This window comes from Scylla paramamosain, chromosome 5 (genome assembly GCF_035594125.1).
Source record: "Scylla paramamosain isolate STU-SP2022 chromosome 5, ASM3559412v1, whole genome shotgun sequence".
Classification (NCBI taxonomy): domain Eukaryota; kingdom Metazoa; phylum Arthropoda; class Malacostraca; order Decapoda; family Portunidae; genus Scylla; species Scylla paramamosain.
The window spans coordinates 28,988,712-29,005,055 of NC_087155.1; the positions used below are offsets into that span (position 1 = coordinate 28,988,712).

At 43.7% G+C, this 16,344-nt stretch overlaps 1 protein-coding gene across 5 annotated transcripts in view; it reads right to left on the reverse strand.

The window, feature by feature from the left end:
• Positions 1-7,902: 7,902 nt before the first annotated feature.
• Positions 7,903-16,344, reverse strand: part of LOC135100807 (proton-coupled folate transporter-like) — a 123,459-nt gene continuing 115,017 nt past the window's right edge. For 4 of the 5 annotated variants that reach the window (XM_064004153.1, XM_064004152.1, XM_064004154.1 and 1 more), the window contains exons 2-7: positions 15,206-16,220; positions 14,336-14,431; positions 11,258-11,401; positions 10,893-10,976; positions 10,167-10,323; positions 7,903-9,895 (exon numbers count right to left, since the gene is read on the reverse strand). In XM_064004153.1, the coding sequence (XP_063860223.1) occupies positions 9,400-9,895; positions 10,167-10,323; positions 10,893-10,976; positions 11,258-11,401; positions 14,336-14,431; positions 15,206-16,082 (1,854 nt within the window). In that variant the 5' untranslated portion in view covers positions 16,083-16,220 and the 3' untranslated portion in view covers positions 7,903-9,399. Of the gene's footprint in view, positions 9,896-10,166; positions 10,324-10,892; positions 10,977-11,257; positions 11,402-14,335; positions 14,432-15,205; positions 16,221-16,344 lie in introns of those variants that run through there. The other variant, XR_010268924.1, reaches the window with a different exon arrangement.

Below are 16,344 nucleotides of genomic sequence, written 5' to 3' on the forward strand. Positions count from 1 at the left end.
TGGAGCTCCAAAACAACATAGAAAAAAGTTGTGACAGATGAAGGTGGAAAGTGAGTCTGGCAGGGCAGGGAAAAATACCGCGGCTGATGTGGGCGTGTTCGGCGAGCTCCTCACTTTCCCCGGCGACATCTCCCCTTCCCTCCCCAGCCCTCCCATGGCCCAGCACCCGGGCTCTCTCTGGCGTCACAACACACCTGCAACACTGACACACTCATATTGCAGGGCCCTGAGTTCCTCCAGTGTTGTAGGATATGACACCTCGTTATATAGAACAGGGAATGAAAAATTCAAATAAGATGCTCGTAAAAAGAAAGAAAGAAAAAAAGTAATGAGTTGACCACTTGGAAGGTTTAACGGAATCATGTTTGTAAGTTCTTGAGTCCTTACACTCTAAAACAAGGGTAAGAAAGTTTATATATATATATATATATATATATATATATATATATATATATATATATATATATATATATATATATAATATATATATATATATATATATTATATATATAATATATATATATATATATATATATAGCTGCTCCTAAAAAAGGAAAAAAAAATGTAACATGAACTGATCACTTGGAAGGTAAACAGAATCCTCAATTTGTGAATTCTTGAGTAGGTACACTGTTCTAGGATATGACGCCTGACTTTTTAGAACACGGCAGGTATGGTAAATAGATGATGATAAAAAAATAAATAAATAAATAAAAAAAAAATTATATATATATATATATATATATATATATATATATATATATTAATATATATATATATATATATATATATATATATATATATATATATATATATATATATATATATATATATATATATATATATATATATATATATACATATAATGATCTGGCCACTTATAAGGTAATCAGAAAATATTAGTGAGTCAAGTTGTACACAGCGTTCTACTGTAAGACTGCACTATTCAGAACAAGGGCACGACCGGCCACTTAGAGAAGATAGAAAACTAACTTGCAGCTGATTAATTTAGACTGGCCACTTAGAGAAGATAGAAAACTAACTTACAGCTGATTAATTTAGAAAATATTCCTGTTATCGCATAAACGAATAGAGTGAATTGCAAGGAACAAACTGGATTGCTGATAAAATTAAAGTTCACAATGCAATGCTGTGGAATCCTGAAATTATTGTTTTTCGTTGTGCTTAAATGGAAACATTTTGCAGTATTGCCCTATGATTCCACTCGGACGTGAGTTACATTTTTATGAAAATTATCGTTAGTATCATCAGCTTCCATAATTTTACTGCAGGACAAAGCCATCTTCAACTTTCTCCACTCATTCTCTACTCCAAGTTACTCTGGGATAAAAATAAAATCTTACGTCTCAGCCTGTATTCCTTGTCTGCCATACTTTCTTTCACTGGTAAAGTAACACGAAATCAGACATACATTCACGCGTGACAGCTACACGAGTACACTGTATAGGGTCACAGAGGAAGGGTATGTGAAGTACGGAGTGTGTAACTAGAGGCACGAAAGCTTATTAAACGAAGCGGACTACTAAAACGAGACTGAGCGTGCGCCCCTGAACTTTACTTTTACTTTTTAATCACCCACCTTGGCCAGAGGTGATGCAGCACGGGATATACAATTATACATCATGATAAATCACACCACGATGGTAGCTAGAAGTGTGGGTTGGATGCAGGGTGCGAGGTAATGGAATAATGATACACAGAAACAGATTAGGTCATGGGGGTGGGCCATATTATGGTTTGGAGAGACGGGTGTAGAAAGAACAGAAAAGGGAAGGTGAGAGATAAATCATCATGAGTTATAATAAATCCTCACCTCTATGAAGATACCTAGCAATGTCTGAACTAAGAGTGAGGTGACATTCCACAACGGCTGAGTTCATACAGTTCACCAACATCAGAGCGTAGTCAAGCCCTGAGATGTGGAGTCATAAGCACTGACAATGCAAGTCGCTGTGTGAACTGAAAGGTGCGAGAGGAAGGCAGGGACTGGGGTGAAGGACTGCACCATCAGGACCATGAGTTCCTCACCCGCGATAAAGCACGAGAAGAAAACCAGAACTGCATGTCGTGGAGTGTAGTGAGAGGGCGGGGACGATTAGACGGCGGAAGAGGTTGGGTGGAAGGCGAGGCTGGCGGAAGGGTTTGCGCAAGGGAGGAATGGCCAGAGTGCACGAGAATGAAAGGTTATTGGCAAGGGACAACATTCCCGGACAATCCTTCCTGATACATAAATTCAATGGCTCGTGCTTGTTTCCCGTTATATTTTCTTACACTACACGAGGGACAAATATTTCATCACCATTAATATCTCATTGCCTTGCACTTACAACTTATCTCTAATCCAAAATGACCAGTGGAAGGTGCGACGCCCAGAAAAACTGCCGAAGTATATCCCCCTCGTTTCCCTTTCGTATTTACGGAGTCTTGACGGCGCTCGTTGACCTTCTGTCAAACTAATGGTGATATAGAGGACTAAGTGGGCTTAGCAGCTTGCCTTGTATGGGAAAAATTAGGACTTCAATAATGGCAGCTTTTGTTTATAGAGATGGTGCATGAAGTATACAGCACGCCGGATGAAGAACGGTCTAATTTCCCCCCCCCCCTACTCTCTCTCTCTCTCTCTCTCTCTCTCTCAATGCGTCTATGGTGACAGGAACGGGGAATTTACTTTCTTTCCAAACCGTCCATATCGGCGGTAATCTTAAGTTGTTGAAAGTTGTCTGACGACCGCGTGGCCTCGCTCGAAGTTTGCACCACTGAACTCTCCCGGCCTGCCTCTCCCCTCCCCTTGTCAACCTGCAAATGACCTCCACCACCTCACCCACTCCAGACCTTTCTGAGTCATTCACTAACACCCGGGCCTCGCGTGCATTCAAGTCCCGCAAACTTCAACATAAAAACTGGAACATGTGCTTTTAGGTCCTGTGGGTTCATCTTTTTCTCTCACGTGGTCCTGTTTGATGAAGGCGTCAGTGAATATTGTCCTTTTCCGCATTACGATTCAGCTGAATATGTTTGCTCTTCTCCCCCCACTTCTCTCTCTCTCTCTCTCTCTCTCTCTCTCTCTCTCTCTCTCTCTCTCTCTCTCTCTCTCTCTCTCTCTCTTTTCCCTCCTCTTCGGCCTCCGCTTGAAAGAGTCTGTCCTTTTTTGCACTTAGTGACTAGACAGCCGTCAGATATCTTTCTAGAGGATGACACTAATGACTCCATCCACCTCCACAACGATGAGACGCATAGCGGAGATGTCACAAAAATTTTCTCCATTTAATGGTAATACATCGACATGCCTGTTCGTCTGTCTGTCTGCGATTTCTCCATTCTGAGACAGCGGTCGGTAAAATCTGTGTGCATCTGTCTCTTTTCGATCTGTTGCGGTTACTTTTCAAGTGGAGCACAATTTCTAGTGACTTATTCATCGTATGTTTACTCGTACTTTGACAAACTGTTTTGTCTGTCGATGTATTCCCAACTCTGAGGTAGTGGCGCGTGAATAATGGCTGTATCTGTCGCTTTCCGATTTGTTATGATTAACTTTCCTCATGCAATAACACCCACCAACTTTGGGATTCTCTGAGTGAAAGCTGTGACAGTAAGAGCCAACCTTCGTTAAGGGAGTTTCATGACTTATGAAGTAAATAGTCTCATTTATCACATTCCTATTTATTCCTTACAAAAAACACGGCATGGGTGATACTAGTATACGTTGCATCAGTGGACCAGTGTGAAGATGGAAGGTACTGATTGGATGTTAACTATTCTGGAAGGCGAGGCTAAACGTGGGGTATGCTGCGCGCTGCGGGTGTAGGCTCCAGCAAGAATGGCTGGTTATGAGTTCTGTACGGACAGCTTGCTTAGTTTGCAGGCTGCGGTACTTGTGGGGTATTGGGGGTTTGAGCTACTGCAGTCAATGTGTGGGCTGCTGCATGTGTAGAATATTGGAGGTGTGGCTTACTATAGGTGTGGGCTGCTGCGGAAGTGATCCAATAACACTTTATTTATAAGATGACCCCATATACAGCGCATCCCACTTCTTAGCTCTAGGCGCGCGCACGCAAGCACGCACGCACGCATGAACGCACGCAGGACTGGTACGCACGCATGCACCAGCGCGCGCGCGCGCGCACACACACACACACACACACACACACACACACACACACACACACACACACACACACACAGTCCGATAATAATTTCTCTTCTTTTTTTTTTTTACGAAGCTGTAGCCTCATTTATGACGTAGGCTGTGACGATAAGAGAGCCGCGGCAGGGAAATGCGGGGCGTGGGGGACATGCAGTGAGGAAGTCTATGGAGAGCAAGGCTGAGCAAAACGAGGGCGATCCCCGAGGTGGAGGCGGATGTGGTGGTGGAGCGGGGCGGGGTGGCAGAGCACATGAAGGAGGTGGTTGTGGGTCAGGGGCCTCAGGAGGTGGTGGCTGGGGAAACATGATGTTGACACTAGCGATGGATTATATTTTTTTTATTAATTCGGGAAAATCCCTTAAAAGACATTGCACTCAGCTTTCTCTCTCTCTCTCTCTCTCTCTCTCTCTCTCTCTCTCTCTCTCTCTCTCTCTCTCTCTCTCTCTCTCTCTCTCTCTCTCTCTCTCTCTCACGCGAGAACAAACGACAGGCACTATTTTGTAAACTTTCCATTTCCTTCTTATTCAAATCTACTTCTAAATTCACAGAAATATAAGCGCTAAGTGGAAAATCAAACTTTACATGACACAACTTCATCAGCCATCAAGTCACCCACGCATCACAACACAGCAGTGTCTCACCGTCCACATGCACCACACTTCCTGAGGGTGTGTGGGGCGTCAAGCTTTGGCTATGGTCATTGCGGCGAGGAAACAGAAAAATATATATATTGTTGTGCGATTCTGTTGGTCATTAAAGGTGCCCCAGACGGTTCATCGTATTACTGTTGCTGCCATAATCCGAATCCCGTAGTCGTGCAAGGAGTGTGGAGCCCCGATGCCCTGAACATGGAGGGACAGAACGAGTAGCGGCAGAGCTAAGGACACCACATGGTAGTGCGTATTTAGTGCAGTACCTTTCACCTTTGAAGAAAGGATACAAACAGACACGTACGTACACATGCACTCACTCGTTCACACACACACACACTTACACACACACACACACACACACACACACACACACACACACACACACGATGCGAAAAAAAAAAAAAATTCATACAATGTAGGTAGGATGATTGACCGTCAGGCGCGCGCAGTAAGAGCAAACAATAACTTTTGACGTAAGCAAGCCAAGTGGCGTCTCAGTGTTATCATCAGAGCCTGTGTTACACTGCTTTTAGTGATAAAACTAGCGAGCTCACTTCCATTGCCGATGACATAACATAGAGTGTCTCAAACTCGGAAATTCAGCAACGGAAACCTACATGGTATAAAAAGCCTAGAGCAAAGAATCAGTGAAGTGAATGACACTCACGCATCTAGAGGGACTTGGTTCATCTTGTCATCCACTACTGTCAAAACACAATGGGAAAGTGCTGGATTTACCTCCCTACGACTTTTCTCTATTCAAAAGTGATATTCAGGGGTTGCCACGTCCGGCTCTCGCCCTAATCATCCCGGCTCGAGTCCTGGGCCAACTGGAGCAAATTTGTGCACATCTTCTTTCATGAAACAGCCTTTGTTCACACAACAGTGAACAGCTACGGGTCAGAGTCATGATCTCGCCTTTCCGGCAAAAGAGCAAGGGAATCAGTGCCGTTCCATTATATTAAAGTGTACAGGACGTGTAGCTGCTCCAAGAGACGAGAAATGGTGTACACCACCTACGTCACATACTAAATAGTAAACTAGGTGAGGCAAGGGAGAGAGAGAGAGAGAGAGAGAGAGAGAGAGAGAGAGAGAGAGAGAGAGAGAGAGAGAGAGAGAGAGAGAGAGAGAGAGAGAGAGAGAGAGAGAGAAAAGATATATATATATATATATATATATATATATATATATATATATATATATATATATATATATATATATATATATATATATATATATATATATATATATATATATATATATATATATATATATATATATATTTACTCGTATATATCTCCACCTGTGAAAAATTATGTATAACAAAATTAAGGACATCAAGAGTAAACAATGCGTATTTACCCTGAGGTGTCGCTGCTTGGCAGTAATAGAACAAGTCACCCTACTTGCAGCCTTGTCCCTGGCGAAGACTCCCGTTTCACCGTTTCATGTGCATTATCAAGTGAGAGAGTCGTTATATTTAAAACTTTTATCACAAGGTAAACTAAATGTCAAGATCAAACCCGAAGCAGCTCATGCAATCATTGAACACGCAAATAAATAAATGAACACATATTAAGATTATATATATATATATATATATATATATATATATATATATATATATATATATATATATATATATATATATATATATATATATATATATATATAAACACCACGTACCACGCACACACACACACACACACACACACACACACACACACACACACATCAATCCACGCCCACATCGTCCTAGGGATTATCGTGCCAAAAAATAAGCAAAATGACATGGGTGATATTCGAGGGACCATGGGAATTAAGCGGCACGCAAAACACTGAGGTCATTCCACTCCCGCTCCACTCTGATACCTATCAACCGTACAGAACCTTCACGCCCATCCGTCAGGGAACACAAGGAGAGTTATGGTAAGTAGCTGTTGCCGTTACATAAATCTCCTCCCCCCCCTCTCTCTCTCTCTCTCTCTCTCTCTCTCTCTCTCTCTCTCTCTCCTAGCTAGGAAGGCAAACTGGCTTCCATGGGAAAGGTTCGTTGCCTGGGTGGTGACTGAGGCAAGGCCAAGTTAAGGCATACCTTTTTTGGAACTGCCGATAAAGGATGGAGGATGACTGACGACCATGTCTGGATGACGCAGATGGATGAGGAAACTGAGGGACGGCGAGTTTTGAGTGGGTGGGAAATGGATGGCTGGAAAGGGCAGTATGGGCGAAGAACAGTTTGGTAAAGGAAAAGAAATGGTGTTGTGATGCTGTTATTCCAGGAACACATGAAACTTACTATGAGGTGGTCTACCTTGCACCAGCTCCGGGACAAGGTAGAGGCGGCATTGAGGTATTGCTACTTCCAGAGATACTTGCTTGATGCAGCCACAGGCATGCCAAGCAGAACCAGATTATGTGCCGGCATGTCTTCTTTATTTAGGATAATGCCCACTTCATTGACTTGTGCATCTTCGCAATATAAGGGTCTCCCATCACATGTACGTAAATAAGTATGTTTACCTGTGCACTGTGTGCGTTGGTAAGTACGGACGCTTTTGCTCGCTATGGCAAATTTGGAATGGCCGTGGGCGTCAAGGCATCTCTGTACTACAAATAGCAGGCTGGGAAGGCTTGGTCATCATAGCAACTAACAGACACTACACATTTTGCGCCACAGTTAGACGGTCTTGTATGCACACCGTCCTTGCCTCAGAAGAGGTGGATGTTTAAGTGTAAGCAGAGTGGAAGTGGAAGGAGACAGGTGTGAATTCTGACAGTCCCATGCTGCATTTTACTCTTCTCATACTTAAATACCCGTTAACCTTCTCATGCTGACTTCCACAATTACATGCACAATATACATGAATTTACTGGATTGCAAATAGTACCTCCTTCCCACTGACAAACAAACACACACACACACACACACACACACACACACACACACACACAAGCACTTTCTCTCATAGCCTTCACACTGTTACGCTCCGTTTCCTTTCTGTATTGTGTCTTGTACTTCCTTGAAGCAAGTCTGTCGCGACACTCTTATTCATGGTGGTTAAAAGACAAAGAAACACCCTATGTTTTGTATTTCCTTTTCTTTAATATTCACCGTCAATACACAGCATAATAACGCGACAACAAAAGCGGCAAAAGTAATTTTTTACAAAGTTTACATGTAGCGATTCACATCACTGACGGAAGACCCACAACCCGTTCTCCCAAGAGTCTGCACTGCGGGTCCTCGTGACGAAACACACATATGAGGTGATGAAGGGTCAGGTCTATGACTAGACTTTGGCGTGGTGGTTTGGTTCAGTCATAGGCGCCAGTCAGCACCACCGCAGCGGCCGGCGTGCTCAGCCACCAAGGAAGTACTATTAATGCCTAAAATTAAGGAAATTGTAAGAGGGCACAAACTGAACTAATTCATTCTACCTTCAAATTTAGCTTGCAGCAGCAGCAGCAGGGGCGGCAGCAGGATTTTGTTCAGGGGAAATGTAGAGCGAGGAAAATAGTGAAAGGTGAGCGAGTGACAAAAGATAGTGTTCTAGTGTTTTGAACAGCTGAATGACCACTACTATGCCGCTGACTAACACACACCCATTGCCATGTGGCGAAAGATAACAAACTCACACGTGAAAATATTAGCTTCATGGTTGTTTTCTGGGTGTTACTACCTACTGTTTCTCAGTCGGCAGCTCCTGCTTCTAAATGCATTACAAATACCATACATATGTATAAGAGCACACAGTCCACAAAATTACTTCCCCACAGGCATCAGCAATATTGAAGATGGACTGGTTCCTGCAGGGGCAGCCAGCAACTCCGAGGCCGCTCAACGCTACATATCTTCCAGCGTTATTCGTAACTTCTAGTATGCAACGCTCCCCTCGTTACGGGACGAATTTTGAACAACTCCATTTGTTTTTTTGTCTCTTATTCGAGTATCATATTGATGCTGGAACTACTTTAACAAACCTTACCTTAAATGTTGTTTAAGATATTAAACAATCTATAACATTACATCAAACATACGCAAAATTCTTAATGCAGAATAATATGGAAACGTGGTCTGTTCGTCATCTTCTGCAAAGGTGCTCTGAAGCACTTGTCTGCATATGCAGGCACTTCCAGACACACCATGAACCTTACGGGCACATCAATGCTGCTTCTGCACTGTTCTCTCTCAATCATCTCTTTTTTGCTTACAGTCAATTAGAACAACAACAATTTTTTTTATTATTCATACCCCTAAATATCTAGGAACGAACTAACGTCATTAACCTTGAAAAAGACACCCACGTTCTACCATGAAAGCTGTCAACACCTCTCTGCCGCACCGATGACAGCGTGAAACCAGTTCACAGTATTCATTATGAGTATGAGGAGCGGGTACTGGCATATGGGAGCGGTGCTACAACGCACTGCTTCAAGAGAGGCATATCACAGTGTTCTTCGCGGACACCAGCTGACCTGGGGCGCGGGCAGGTATTGTCACTTCCTGATGAGACAACACAGGAGGTCGCTAACTATGCAAAATTTTTTTTTTCTTTCTTGATTTGTTAAGAATACATTTCAGGCAGCTCCTGCCTCCGCACTGTTGGAGCTTTGAGCCGCCACCGCTTCTGAGGGCGGGACATGTGTATCATCTTCAGAAGTTACGTAGGCAGCGTTGTCAACACCTACCCCTTCTTCTCTCTTGGAACTCAAGGGCAACTTTGTGGTGTATTTCTGAGGATTCGTTATTTCCTCTTGAATGCGCTGCCTCTCTACGGCGGACATTTCAGAAACAGTACTAAGAACGGATAAAGTATGACTCTTACTCGGCTTAAGTATCTTTTTCGTTGCCGAAGGAGTGCCAAGGTGGAAGTTCACGCCAGAGAGAACAATGTTGGTTCGTTGGGCGTCGGCGCTGTCCTGATCAGCGAAAGTGTTTGCCCCTGGACGGAGGTGGTTATTGAGACGCTCGCTGAAGAACCTCAGTGAAGTGGGCTTTACGGCGTCACAACCCTCGACAGTCGTGAGGTCCTCGATGCTATAGCTGCGCGTGGTGTTGAACACAATGATGAAGCTGCGAGGGGAGGAGGGATGGCGTTCAAGGCTTTGTTAAACAATAAAAGAAAAAAAAAAGAAAAAAAATCGTAGAATGGATAAGCTGCTAGCTTACACCATGAAAACTCTATATAAAACATGAAACAGCAAAATGAAAATGGGAATTCTGCTATAAAAAAATATCACTAATGTAACTTCACGAGTCAAAATAAAAAGCAGCCTGACAAAAGTCAATACTATTGCATCGCGACACATGGTAATAAAAAAAAAGTGCCTTGGAATCCACTTACATAAATATGAGGGTCATGAGAAGGTTAGCTGTAGCGCCGAAGAAGAACTGGGTGCCCGGGAAGTCCTTGACGGTGGCGTGGTAGATGGCGGTGTACAGCGAAAAACTGATCATAGGCATAACACCGTCCAGCGCCCCCATGACGGCCGACACCTTGCCTGTCCCGCCACACGACACCATTAGCATCTCCAACATCACTCAACAATATTGTAAGACATTATCTTCAAAAAACAGAGTCATCGGAGCCCCCCCGAGATTAGAGCAATGGAGAGAGAGAGAGAGAGAGAGAGAGAGAGAGAGAGAGAGAGAGAGAGAGAGAGAGAGAGAGAGAGAGAGAGAGAGAGAGAGAGAGAGAACAAAAACCAGCAGGCAAAACGAAAAGTTCATCATGCGAGAGAGAAACAAAAACTCCAGCGAACACAGCATGATAAAATCCGAAGAGCACGCAAGCCACTAGCAGCAGCCACCCAGTCAACAGGCTCGTAATTCAAAGCAGCAAGCAAAGTCACGAAAAAAACAAAGCCGTTAGCCGTGAAGAGAGTAACATTGCCGAAGATACAAGGCAAGCAGCCAGCAGTGTGGTCAACAATTAGGCGGGTAAGGATAGCAGTCAGCCATGAGAACAGTTAAGGCAGCCATGCGGGCGGAGGCAGTTTAGGGTAACATGAATATCCATCATAAGAGCACATCACAGCACAGGACACTAACGTTTGTTCTCAAGACTTACCTAACTCGTCACCGGTGACAAATTTGGAGAGAATGGAGCGGATGGCAATGACGCACGAATTGACGAGGAGGGCTGCGGTGGGAGCTGCAATGGGGTGAAAGAAAACCAGACGTGAGGAAAACTATTCGTTTTTTCATACTGGTCATATGTTTACGCGTATCTAGCGTTAAAACACATTTTCTAAAAATAAATAAATAAATAAATATTCATATATATATATATATATATATATATATATATATATATATATATATATATATATATATATATATATATATATATATATATATATATATATATTTTTTTTTTTTTTTATGTATTCATTAGCATTATAGCATTAAGAGCAGATATGTAAACAGCCTCACCTATCCACACCAAGAATTCGGTGTTCTCGGAGACAAGTCCGTACAAGGTGTAGTCAGCCACGGAGGAGAAGGCGCCCAATAGAGCAAGGTAGTTGTCGGACATGTTAAGGACTTGAGACAAGAGCGGGACTGCAGCGAGGGAACCTGAGGGGGAGGGAGACGAGAATATTTAGAGCAAAGACCTGGATTAGAGACGTGTCTATTTGGGGGTTGAGTCAGGAGGGGTTCGGCAGCGAGGGAGCCTCGGGGGAAGAGAATGGTAGGGCAAAGACCTGGTGTTGAGACACGTGTCAACAATATGCTCACTTTCCTTCGTTCCCTGCCCTGCCAAAGTGAATAAACTGGTGGTTGTGGGGGGTGGTGGTGGTGGTGGTGACGTGTGTGTGTGTGTGTGTGTGTGTGTGTGTGTGTGTGTGTGTGTGTGTGTGTGTGTGTGTGTGTGTGTGTGTGTGTTTGTGTGTGTGTAATATAATATAATATAATATAATATATATATATATATATATATATATATATATATATATATATATATATATATATATATATATATATATATATATATATATATATATATATATATATATATATATATATATATATATATATATATATATATATATATACACACACACACACACACACACACACACACACACACACACACACACACACACACACACACACACACACACACACACACACACACACACACACGACACGACACGACACATAGTGAAGTATGTGTGAAGTATAGTAAGACAGACTGTGTAAGAAAAAAAGGAGACGGCCGAGGGAAGCTATGGACGTCATTTCGCTGTAGGGAACAGCGCGAGGTGAACAACCCCTCGTACAGCTCAGGGTCGTCACTACTAATGGTTCCTCTGGACAATAACCTCTCCCTGATAGAGAGCGTATCGTGGAAATTTCCCTTCACTAACGAACTGGCTGGAGGCGAGATTCACCCACTACTTGTGGCAGGCAAAAAGTTGCAATACTCTTGCAAGAAAGCCGAAGTTTGGCAGCAACGTCTCGCTCAGTCTCTTGGATCACATCAACGGTTCTAGAAAACCACCGCTATACATCTGTAACATGTCTCCGTTTCTCCGATGAACGACTTTCACGTCGCATCCGCGACCTGATAAAGTTTAAAAGAAAGACCAGCTAGAAGAACAGCCCAGCGATGGCAACAGCCACCCGCTATTTGCCGGCCGGGTACGCAGCTGGCAGGTCCTGCACCCCAGACTTCGGGGGCTGCTGGGAACACACACACCATCCCAGTCTTGCTGGAAGATCATACTCGAGGACACATGCCAGCTAGCTTACTCAGTGTGATACAAATACTGAATGATGGAGAAGACAATATCATTCTTCTGCATGAATATTTTAACAAAGAAATGTAAACAAATATAAACACTGTTTATCGTGGTGGAAAGCCTATAAAATCGCCTTCTGTGATTCCCTAATCAACGACGGTGGAAGAAATGTATTCCTTCGGCATGGAGAAAGGGAGGTAAGAACACGTCAGGTGTCTCCAGAGGGATGAGAGGCTACTGGAACATCCGGGTCACTTACATCAGCGGGACATCAGCCAAGGAGAGGGGAATGAGGGTCGGTGGACAAGGATCCTGATATGGAAGCCATCGATGGGCGGGCCGAGGCTGCAGTAAGTGCTGGACGACCTTTCACCGACAATCCGACCAGTAGCATAGGTCGTATGGATTTTAATTAAGGGAATAAATCTTTGAACGATTGAACTTCAGCAGTTCACCAAAAGGTCGCCTGCAAGGCAGGGCAAGTGTTTGATAGTTCTTCCCATGTAACAATGATGCACGGGAGAAAATATTTAATAGGAGCAGGACCCCACACAGACTAAGGCTGTCACATAAAGACGAACATACAGAAGCGACGCATCGATGTACCAGTAAAAGGCCACTCAACATGAGCGAGAGGAGGAATTAAAAGGCCAAACTTTCACATCTCCCTGGCGTGGTGGTATAAAGGAGTTAGTGCAATGGGCAGGTGATATACAAGGAGAAATCGTGCACAAATCAGCAGTCCCTCCCTTATTATGAATGGAATTATTCCAAGGATGTATCATAAGCGGAGGTGTCAGTATGAGACATCCCTGGTTCGTTGAGGGTGTGGCAGCGCCGCCAGCGGTTGGCAGGGCGGGGCAGGGTTGGCCTAGGAAGAGCCGGGTGCTGAGTGGCTTATATCTGCTTCCGTAACCACGTAAAAACACGCTACGAAAGCCGGCTCAGTCGTCACCACGCTTGCCTACTCCCTTATCACTTCAAGCTCTTACGCTGGTGTCTCAGCAACAACTATCTGGTCATTGTTTCTTCTCCCGCCGCTCTTCCCACCCTGCTTATTATTATTAGTTACAGCTGCACCTGCCTGCATGTTTCTTTTTTCAGCTTCACTACTAACCTTTTACCTCGCATCTTCATATTGTAATGCGCATTGTTCTGCAGTTATTGTTCATCCTCTTAATACAAGGCATCATAACGAGTTAACAAAAAATAAATAAAATAAAATAAATAAATAAATAAATAAATAAAAATAAAAATTACAATGAAATCGATGAATAAATGTAAGAACTTCCCGCCACAAATTTAACTCAAAGTAATGTCAGAGTTCTCAGGGTGTGTGCGGGTAAGTTTTTCTGCGACCGGGCTGATGGCACAACAAAAACTCTGATAGTACCTTACGTTACCGTCAAGAAGGAAAGTCGCGTGATCGTAACAATTACGCGTCGCATCTTCCCTGAGTGTACCGTTCATTCAGTCTGCAATATCATTTTCAAACCGAAATGAAATGCAAAAGTAGTACAAAATGCTACCTTTCAAACATACCAGCGATAGAAATTATGGAAATTATAAAAACACGATGAAAAAGAACAGTAAAAAGAGAAGTAGTGTCAGGAGGACCGATGGAAATTCTCTAAGAAACAAGAAACAATTACGGACTCATTATTCATTATTCTTATTAAGCCTTAACAACTTACGTGGTAAAATGACACAGACATATATGAGCTTTATATTTTCAAGGTGAAAAAAAAAAAAGAGAAAAGCTTACCGAGGGCAGCAATGAGGTTCTTGTAGGTGACCCACAGTCCGTAGTCAGTCTCCCTCCAGTCCAGGACCTTGCGGGTGAACAGGTACATGTACGCGCCTGCGGAAAGTTTACGTGTTTTACGTTAGCGGAAACAACACTGAAACAAATAGTCAATTCAAGAGCAATGGCTCATAGTTGTTAGCAATGCAATAACAAATGTATATAAAAAATTGTTCATATTAAGCACGAGGCTAATGATTTCTTCACTCTTGCCATCCTTGAATACGAAGAGGACAAGGCATTCAAGACAGCCCGGTACACTGCTACACTCCCCCTCACTCGCCATTCCCTAACTACATAAATTAACACCTATATGTGAGCGGTGAGCGTGTTTCTTCCCTCGTAACCTTGAACGCGGGATCAGCCGACACTCACTGGATGTCCCTCCCCCTCAGCCCCACCCTGTCCTCGGGCCACAGCGGGCCACAAGTAATATGAGGCAGCACTTTTCAACAAGCATATCGCACACCCTGGTGAGCGGCACATTAACTACTTCATCAGGCAAAGTTTTCATCTAACCCTGGCTAGCAACCTAATGATTTGTGCATACTCTCTTGATAGCCGTGTGCCTCTCTTCGGTTACTTCGGAAGGCCATCCAGAAGCTGATTATCGAGGACAGCCGCCCACCAGTCCCCGCCCCGCCTAAGGCTTCCTCGTCCCCTGCTTTACCCTGCCCCATCCTCATGTCTTGCTTCAACTTGGGTAGCAACAACTCTGGCAAGGAAACCTTTGGGCAAAGCCATAACCTGTTCTACACCCGAGCCTCTATAAATAAATAGCAAAAAAAAAAAAAAAAAAAAAAAAAAAAAAAAAAAAAAAAAAAAGCTTACCTCGTCCCAGCCGGCGAAGAAGATTGCACAGAATGAGGAGCAGGATGAAGATCCTCACGAATCCGCCCCTCGGCTTGAATGTGCAGCGGAAGGAGTCCACGATCCTCTCGTAGTTGAAGAAATCCAAGAACATCTTCCATATCGATATTCTGGTGGGGTCATCCTCGATCTCGTTGGGCTTCTTGAAGGACAGGCGAACTGGTTGTTCTTCTTCTTCGCTCTTTTCGATGCAAGCTTTTGACATCTTGTTCTTGGCGAAGGGTCCGTGACTCTCGGGCAGGAAGAAGAGATAGGTGAGAGAGATGCAGTGGAGCATTACTGAGGTGCCGAACAGGATTTGGTATCCGCCGTACATGTATATGTATGTTCCAAGTAATGTTCCGATTGGGCCGCCCAGGAACCATATGCTATTGGCCAGCCCGACTCTTGTCGTCCGTGACTCCTCTGAAGTCACATCACTGATGTAGGCGTTGGCTGCGGTGAGGAAGGAGACTGTGCCGCCTCCAAGGGAGTCCATGAGGGCAGCCACCAGCAGGTATTCTACTGGCCAATGCGTCACCCAAGAATTAATTAAGTAGCCCAAGGCCCAACAGAAGTGTCCCAGAGTGGCTGTGTAGAGAGGAACTTTCCTTCCATATTTATCGCTCCAGGCGCCCATGAATAGGATGAAAAACAGAGGCAAGAAAGCCATTATTATGCCGTTGTACATGCCAAATACGCTGAAGTATTGCTGCATAGCAATGTTTTCTTCTGGATAGCTGGAAAGGTTGCCACATACTTCTTGTGTTAAGTTGAGGTTGACGAGGCAGATTTTGTCCATCTGAATATTTTCTACATACACGATCATGATGGAGTAACCGAGACCGTCCAGTAGCATGACGGGCTCCACAGCCACCACAGAGAGGATGGCCCGCAACTTGAGCCACAGCGCCCATGCCAAGTTTGGGGGCGACAGTGGGCAAGGTCTGGCCTCTCCGTCATCGTCGCCGCGGGAGGGAAGACACTTTAAGCGTTTCTGTTTTGGAGGAGACAAGACACCATATGTAGCCAATAACATCAACATAATTCCATAATATGTAATATTACATAAAGAAAATAAGCCATCGAAAATTCTTGAATATCCTCTTACTTGCATAATT